Source organism: Styela clava, chromosome 3 (assembly GCF_964204865.1).
Source record: "Styela clava chromosome 3, kaStyClav1.hap1.2, whole genome shotgun sequence".
Lineage (NCBI taxonomy): Eukaryota > Metazoa > Chordata > Ascidiacea > Stolidobranchia > Styelidae > Styela > Styela clava.
In genome coordinates, this window is record NC_135252.1 from 12,753,299 (window position 1) to 12,762,829 (window position 9,531).

General features: G+C 36.5%; 1 protein-coding gene across 3 annotated transcripts in view; it reads right to left on the bottom strand.

Moving 5' to 3' along the window:
• LOC120342501 (sushi, von Willebrand factor type A, EGF and pentraxin domain-containing protein 1-like) overlaps positions 1-9,382 on the bottom strand; it is a 52,343-nt gene extending 42,961 nt beyond the window's left edge. For all 3 annotated transcript variants that reach the window (XM_078110542.1, XM_078110540.1, XM_078110544.1), the window contains exons 1-5: positions 9,184-9,382; positions 8,850-9,056; positions 7,771-7,974; positions 7,293-7,496; positions 5,277-5,480 (exon numbers count right to left, since the gene is read on the bottom strand). In XM_078110542.1, the coding sequence (XP_077966668.1) occupies positions 5,277-5,480; positions 7,293-7,496; positions 7,771-7,974; positions 8,850-9,056; positions 9,184-9,322 (958 nt within the window). In that variant the 5' untranslated portion in view covers positions 9,323-9,382. The remainder of the gene's footprint in view (positions 1-5,276; positions 5,481-7,292; positions 7,497-7,770; positions 7,975-8,849; positions 9,057-9,183) is intronic.
• Positions 9,383-9,531: the final 149 nt, after the last annotated feature.

Consider the following 9,531-nt stretch of genomic DNA (forward strand, 5'->3'; position numbering starts at 1 on the left):
ATTGTATCGCTTGATATTGATTTGTTTAAATATGGACAAATGATATCTGAGATAAAATTAATGGCATGGTTACATCAAAGCAATATGTTATCAGCCCTCATTAATTATAAGTTGGTGGTAAACCAATGGTGATAAACCAGTTTTGAGGTAAAACCTTCACTGTATATCAGATAACCTATATAAATGTCGGCAATCACGTTGCAATGAGGCTATGTACTGATTTTACCTTGTTACTTATAACAACAAAAGTACAGCATAAACATATTCAAAAGAAGAAAAAACTGACCAATACAATCCGGTATCTGAGCATTCCACTCTCCTATTCCATCATCATCAGAATCTTCACATTTTATAACACTGGTTTCTACATTTAATTTCTTCTTATCAGGACAACTGAATGTACATTCAGAATCAAATGTATTTGTTCCAGTACAATCAAAAACAGTTTCAGGTGCTAGAGTTGAAGGATCCAAAGTTGGACAAGTGATGACTGTAAATCGAAAAAAAAAAGAAATATGTCAATAGTGAAGTGGAAAACACAAAAAGATCAACCAACTGTAAATCTATGACAATTTTCTATGTATCAGTTGATAAGGTTCACAATGTTTGAAACAACAAACCGTATTAGCTAAATAAAAATTAGAAGCACCATTAGTCAAATGGTACATTACATGATCAGAGTTGTAGCCTTTATAGGCTATGTTTGTAATGAGTGAGAAATATAGTACCTTGATATAAGGCTTTATTCAACTTAAATTTAAAGCACTCTTAGAATGAATCTAAAATAATATAACACAAGCAAATGTTATTAAACAAGAAAACAAATACGTATCGAATTGCTGATGCTAACAGTAAGCGGCTCAATAGTTAAATGAATAAAGTCGAAAGAATTAACACACTACATCTACAGCACAGCAATGATTGGTGTCTGATTTAAAACGCCACAGCAATCATCGCTTGACTGCAGCTGTATAAACAAATAGATACATTGAGTTGCATTTCCAAGTTATCACATTCACCGCCACTTTAGAGATTTAGTCTGTCTACGGTTCGGCGTTCCCTGATTGATCTCCGTAGAACTGGAGGCGATGGAGATCTAGAGACAATATTATTTTCAACAATATCTTCTTGCGTTTGAGTTTTATTGTTTCCTTGATTGATAGATGGAGACATAGGTTGAATCGAAGACTCGTCTCTAACGTGCAATGGTGTTTCATGGTTGATATTGTCTGTCCCTTGCCTATTCATCGAAATTTCGTAACCGACAGGGGCCAGATGTTTTGAGGCTACAGTTGTTTCTCTGCCATCTGGAAATCGAACATGAGCATATTGTGGATTTGCTTCCAGAAGCTCGACTTCATCTACTAAAGGTTCGGTTTTCGACTTCCTGACATATCTTTTCAAAAGCACTGGTCCCGGCGTTGACATCCAGGATGGAATAGAACATCCAGACGTAGATCTTCTGGAGAATTTGAAAACTCGCTCATGAGGAGTCTCATTGGTGGCTGTACACAATAACGACCGTATGGAATGCAAAACATCAGGCAAAACTTCATGCCACAATTGAACAGGAAGACGTTTCGATTTCAGCGCCAACTTCACCCCATTCCATATCGTGCCATTAAAACGTTCAACCTGTCCATTTCCTGCAGGATTATATGGTGTGGTGCGACTTGTTGCAATACCTTTGTCATTGAGAAAAGAGCGAAGTTCTCGACTCATGAAAGCAGAACCTCTGTCTGAATGTATAAAAGCAGGCATTCCAAATGTAGTGAATAGTTGCGTGAGACATTTAATGACACTTGCTGTGGAAACATCTGGACATGGGAATGCAAACGGAAATCTCGAAAATTCATCGACTACGTACAGAAAGTATCGATTATTATTGTTTGACGGTAGGGGTCCTTTAATGTCTATATTGAGACGTTCAAATGCCTGTGTAGCTTTGATAAGGTGCCCGGTGTCAGGGTTATGAAATCGCGGCTTGCATTCACAACAAACAGGACATGTTGAAATAACTTTTCGAATGTCATCCATCGAATATGGCAAATTCCTGACTTGAATAAAGTGAGACATTCTCGTAATTCCTGGGTGACACAGAGCGTCATGAAGTTTATACAAAAGATGATTTTCGGGATCTTGTACAGTTGCGCACGATATTTTTGAAAGTGCATCAGAGGGAATATTTTCTTGCCCAACGATAACGAATGTCAAAACTATAGCAGCAGAGTTCTAGTCGCCATCGCATGATTTTATCATTTTTAATCTTTGTTCTGTGATTTCGATTGAACATAAATGATACGGATCTCAATGATGGCCTTTGCTTCCTTCTCTATTGAAGGGTGTTTGAGTTCTGGACCTTGTAGCATGCGAGAGAAAAAAGCCACTTTAGGGTTGCAGCCAATGCTACATCAGAGGCATCTGTTTCTACTTCAAAAGGTAAAGTTTCATCCACAGCTATAACGACAGCAGATTCTACGAGTCGCTTCAATTCGTGAAACGCATGAATTGCCTGGTCGTCGAGAGGGAAAGTTTTCGCAGATGCTAGTGGTCTGATAGTATCAGAAAACTTTGGTATCCACTTTGAGTAGTACGAGAAAAACCCAAGACAACGCTTTAAAGCGGAAACTGAGGTAGGAATCGGCAAACGCCGCAAAGGTTCTAGTCTCCCAGGATCCGGACGTATTTGGCCTTCCTCAATCTCGTAACCTAGAATCTGAAGTTTTCTGGTCGAAAATATGCTTTTGTTTTCGTTCAATTTTAGATTTCGTCGTTTAGCGGCTTCTAGAAACTTCTGCAAGTTGATATCATGGTCTTGTTGAGTATGCCCACAAATGGTAATGTTATCGAAATACGCGAAAACACCGGTCAGGTTTTCTTCTTTTACCAGGTTCATCATTGCCCTCTGGAAGCAGGCCACACCATTTGTGACTCCAAACGGTAAACGAGTGAACTGGAACAGAGCACCCGCAGCTTCGAAAGCAGTATATTTCTGGTCTTCCTTTTCAAGTGGAACCTGATGGTATGCACTTTTTAAATCCACTGTGCTATACACACGATAATGAGCAATTTCGTTGATTATATCGCTCATATTAGGTAAAGGAAACGCGTCTAACTGAGTAAATTTATTGATGGTCTGTGAATAATCGATTACAACCCTTCGTTTGCCATTTTCACCCTTTACGACAACAACTTGAGCTCTCCACGGAGATCTGCTAGGCTTTACAATTCCTTCCTGTAACAAACGGTTGACCTCCATTTCAATAAACTTTCTGTCATCTTTGGAATACCAAAGAGACTTTGTAGCAATAGGATGGCAGTCAGCAGTCAGATTTTTGAATGGTTCTGGTGGCAAACTTTTGAAAGTTGAAAAGCCACATACAGACATTGGAGGTCGATCGCCGCCGTAATTATAAGTTACACTTTGATGTTGTCCTTGAAAGTCTATTCCAAGTAAAAAGTCACAACATAGATCATCCATTACTCTCAATATGAATTTTCGATAGTGTCGGCCCTGATATTCAATATCAGCTGCTGTGCAACCTTTTATAGGCATGGAACACGCCAGAGAAGCCATTGCTACCTTGTCCTTAACTGTGTCCCTTTTGATTGGGAGGTTACACCTTTCTATGAGACGAGGGTGTATGAAACTCTGACTACTGCAACTATCAAAAAGTGCGCGTACTTTGTGTCCTTCAATATGAATCACAGACGACGACCCTCTCAATGATTTCGGGGTATTGTCAAAAGCCATTCCTAATATATACGAGTTAGAACATGCAGTGACTTTGTCAGGATTTTGTGGGTTGAAAACGGTTCCTCTGCAGACTTTTATGAAATGTCCTTTTTTATGACATTTGAAACAAAACACATTTCGGGCTGGACATTTTGAACGAGGATGTTTCTTTCCGCCACAGAAAAAGCACGCGGAATTTGCAGTAGCAGATATTTTCTCGATATCACACGATGTCTCATCGTTTTGAGTTTCACTGTTTTGAGCAGCCGCAGACACAGTAGAAGGATCGGATACTCGATAAGCTTCAGCATTCTTAATTGCTACTTCTAAGCTTCTGGCTTGATCGTATGTCGTATTAAGATCAAGGTGTTTGTTTTCCAACAAACGCTGTCGTATCCATGTGGAGTTTAACCCCCGGATAAAAGCGTCTCGGACATAAGCATCTCTGTTTTGAACAGCAGATACAGCTTTGAAATTACAATGTTTGCTTAACGATTTCAATGCTTGCATGTATTCGTCTACATTTTCAGATGCTTGTTGGTTCCTGGTTGCCAGAACATGCCGAGAATAAACTTCATTGAGAGGTTTGACAAACATTGTTTTCAGAATCTCAATCGCAGTATCGTACGATTCTGCCTCCTCAATGTTTTGGAATATACGAGGAGATATGAAATTCACCAGTACACCAAGTTTATCAAGGCCTTCAGACGGCAAGGCGTTTAGAAAATTATCAAAAGTCTTCTTCCAGTGCAGCCACTCACAGGATGCTTCACTAGAGTTAGGATCTGCCTCCAGTCTCTCTGGTCTCAGAACCTTGTCCATGCTTCTACCAGAATACTCTTGTGAAATGATTTAAGTTGAATAAATTGTAATGAATGAGAAATATAGTACCTTGATATAAGGCTTTATTCAACTTAAATTTAAAGCACTCTTAGAATGAATCTAAAATAATATAACACAAGCAAATGTTATTAAACAAGAAAACAAATACGTATCGAATTGCTGATGCTAACAGTAAGCGGCTCAATAGTTAAATGAATAAAGTCGAAAGAATTAACACACTACATCTACAGCACAGCAATGATTGGTGTCTGATTTAAAACGCCACAGCAATCATCGCTTGACTGTAGCTGTATAAACAAATAGATACATTGAGTTGCATTTCCAAGTTATCACAATGTTCTTATTCTGTTAAATATAAAGATTTATTAGTTTTGACTTCACAATCACATACCTTTGCAACTAGCTGCAGTTTCATTCCATTCTCCCTCTCCATCACCATCATTATCTTCACAAATAACAGATCCAGATCCTGTACTGTCATCCAATGTCATTCCTTCAGGACAACTCATATCACAATTTGATTTTTTAATAAATCCATTTGTACATGTCACTTGTGTTTCATTCGTTACAATAGTAGAGAGATCAGGGCAGAGAATATCTACAAAACAGAAATGTGAACCATAGAATGTGCTTACTATAGAACAGTCAATTGTTTCAAGATGTCCTAATTTTTTCCAAGTAAATTTTGTATACTCACCAAAACAATCAGGCACTTCAATATTCCATTCACCAACACCATCATCATTTGAATCAACACATTCTATTGTATCCATTTCACCAGTTAATTTCATTGTATCAGTACATTCAAATGTACATGCAGAACCATAGATATTTATATTTGTGCAGTCAAATGTTGTTCCAGAAGTAAAATTAGAAATAGTGAAAGATGGACAGAGTATATCTGAAAAATGAATAGTTCATTACCTGAACTTAACTTGGCAAGAAGGTTTCAACCAAAGATTTGAGTCAGTTGCACAAACGGTTTATGTATATCATCTTAGCCTATCAACATCTTCTTGTACCTCTATGGCAGTCAACATATTTAGTGATCTTCAATAAAATGTAAATGCATTTATATGTGCTCTGAAGCCAATTCAAATGAAGCACAAACACATAGTACAAAGAAAAGAATCACACAAATTAGCTCATTTAAATAATTTTCAGAAATACTGTTGCTAACATCGAAGCATTGCATATATCACCTCAATTGTTCAATGTGCTCATACAACATGTATTGCTTTTACACCCATCCATTTGCATCATGTGCCGGCTTAGAACCATATATACCCTTGTACTACATGTACCTTGTTTAAAACTTCTATCTATTATACTAAATGCACTAATTGGCAACATACAACTTGCACCACTTCTACCTCCTGTACATCAACTGCTTGTGGAATGCAAACAAATGTTCCACGTTTGCCATGTGTGCCAAAAATGTACTTTTTGTACCATTTATCTACTTCAGGCCTGCACAACATACGGCCCGCAGGCCGCATGTGGCCCGCTAGATACTTCTGTGCGGCCCGAGGGTGATTTGGAAACACGCCACTTCTCAGGTCTAACAATCGGAGCCGGCATTGTTATGCAAGCGCGCCGCTACTCTGATCATATCCGAAATCGTGTGATTTATATTTTGCACTAGTTTCAATAAATATCGAACATTGTGTGAAATTAGTGTGCCCTTCTCGACCCCTATATTTCGTCGCTCGACCCTCGTTTGGGAAACCCTGATTTAGATATCTCAGTATTCAGACTGAATCAAGCTTAAAACAATATCGGTATACAATCTTACACCCATTAGTGCATATTAGCAACCTTTAATAACCCCATTATTTTTTACTAGAGGTTTATGAAACTGAAGTATCTTTTTTGTGACAAAGCTTGAGGCCCGCCGGGCCTTCAGATTTATGCTTGCGGCCCTCGTGGTAATTTGAGTTGTGCAGGCCTGATCTACTTCCTAATATTTGGACCATTTGTACAATATGTGTCTTGTATGCCCAGCCATCATTTGTGAAAAATGTATCATGTTTATTGCAATTAGCATATATGCAATGTGTATTAGAATATTAGATCACCCCATGAATCATGTGGACCACGTTTACTATTTGCACTAATTGTACCACATGCACAACTTTCAACACTTCATTTCCCCTTGCCGCATGCATCGCAATTGATTGATTCAAATTGGCATATGTTGCCCCAAATTGATATAAGTGGGTACAGATTGGTAATGTTTAAATTGATTGAACTGATTGTTTATAAAAGGTATGTAATATACGGTAATAGTTATCGCAGGTTGGTACAAATTGATTGATATGGGTATGAGTCCACCGCACAAATTAGCCCAATTGCCTGTCAGGTATATTCAGGCTGTAAGACATTGAGGTTTGAACAGATTGTCCATGTTGACAAAAGTTTTTTGAGCATGCCCATACAGCCGTACATGAGGTAGTACGGATGATCTTAATGATACGATAAAAAAACACGATACACACGATAAAAAAAGTACAAGTAGTACATGTCATTTTTAAGCTGGCAGGTAAAATACCAAATTCCTTATTATAGTGTGAAAATATTGTACATCATCATTGTACATCAGGTTAAATTAGTGAATATATATTGATTTTAATGGGTTTTATCATGATTCGAGCATGAACAAGTAAGAGAAATTGTTTATTGTATTCTAGTTAATTGCATTGCATTGTATTACCAGTACAATTTGATGCAGCTGAACTCCATTCCCCGAAGTCATCATTATTATTATCTTCACAAACAACTGTCTCAGATCCAGCACCGTCCAATGTCATGCCTTCATTACAACTCACAGTACAAGATGAATCGATTATATTTTCATTAGAACAACTTGCTATTGTATTGCTTGATATAGAATCATTTAAATATGAACAGGTGATATCTAAAATAAAGAAATGGCATGGTGACATTGGAGCAATATATTTTTATTCTCATTAATTACAAAGTGTTTGATACCGAAAACATAAATGGTGTTCAATGATGATGAACTGGTTCTGAATGAAATATTCAATGTATATTAGAAAACCTACATTCACCAGCGAACTATGCTTTAAAATAGCTCAAATGGTAAATTTCATGCTTCTGCATTAGTTTCATTAATTTTGTCTCATCGATAAAATCAAGTTTTGTACATACATATCCAGAAAGAAACGAACCAATACAGTCCGGAATTTGAGCATTCCACTCTCCTACTCCATCATCATCAAAATCTTCACATTTTATAACACCGGTTTCAACATTTAATTTCTTCTTATCAGGACAACTGAATGTACATTCAGAATCAAATGTATTTGTTCCAGTGCAATCAAAAACAGTGTCAGGTGCTAGAGTTGATGGATCCAAAGTTGGACAAGTGATGACTGTAAAACAGAATAACGTAGTTACCGGTATTCTTTGATTCATTGGTCGAAGATAGAAGTATTCGGAAAACGATATTGGATAAGCCAGCTGTTCCCGAACTTTTTCTTATTGTGGAACAAAATTATCAGGTAAAAAACTTACGGTGCACTTACACAAAAAAAATGCTGCTTATAAATGAAAATCAATTTTGTGATCGTTAAAGTGTACTTTATGCCTTTTAAAGTTTTGTAAATATTTAGGCCTAATGTCAACTCTTCTTTCTTATCTCTGCCCGATTTTTCCTTTAAAATACTGAAATAATCACTTATAATCGCTAAACTCGGTTCAGCAGATAAATTGCAGCAAGTAGTGTCTACTGTATTGTTATGTAACAATAGGGGCAGACATTACGAAACCAAAAGAAATGTGATAGAAAGATAAAATGCATTTATTGATTCGTGTACACAGCATTTAAAATAAGAAACCATAAATGATTTATTATAAATACAATATGTAAAATATTCAATCATATTTTAGTTATTTTTACAATTCTAATAATTTTCATGACCCACTTAGTAACTCGCTGTGTCGTGGTGCACTTTTTGGGAATTGCTGGGTTAGCCAGTTGTTATTCCTGCTAATTATTAGGTTATTCTGGAATAATTAGTTTGAATCTCATAAGATATGATCAAGTAAGATAAGTTTGCCTAACCACACGCTGTTCCAAGGTAAGATAAATGAATAAATATATTTTACTAAATATTAGAGCTGAAGCAATATCACACTAGACAAAAAATAGTTGAAAGGATTCAAAAGATACAACAATTGGAAAGCTTTGGAATAATGACCAGCAACAACAAGAAATGATTTACATAATCCTGATAGCATTCACTACCTTTACAACTAGCTGCAGATTCATTCCATTCTCCTTCCCCATCGCCATCATTATCTTCACAAATAACAGATCCAGATCCTGTACTGTCATCCAATGTCATTCCTCCAGGACAACTCATATCACAATTTGAATTCTTTACAAATCCATTTGTACATGTCGCTTGTGTTCCATTTGTTACAATAGTAGAGAGATCAGGACATAGAACATCTAGAATACAGAGAAGTGGATTCATGAATCTACTTACTGTTGCACAGTAAATTGTGTCAAGATGCCGTAACAATAATCAATTCATTAAAGATGATACATAAATAAATCTATGATACTGTAATCTTACCAATACAATCAGGTACATCAATATTCCATTCACCAACACCATCATCATTTGAATCAACACATTCTATTGTGTCCAATCCACCAGTTAATTTCATCGTATCAATACATTCAAAAGTACAAGATGACCCAAAATTGTTCATATTTGTGCAATCAAATGATGTTCCAACAGAAAAATTGGAATTTGTAAAAAATTGGCATAGTATTCCTGAAAAGAGATTCATAAACTTTTACATGAATACAAACAACTTAAAATTTCATGTTGGATAACTAATTTTGCAAATCAAATTGATATTGTGAAGAGCATTCAATGACATCTTATTGAAGCTCAAAAGAACTGTTGCAATACCAT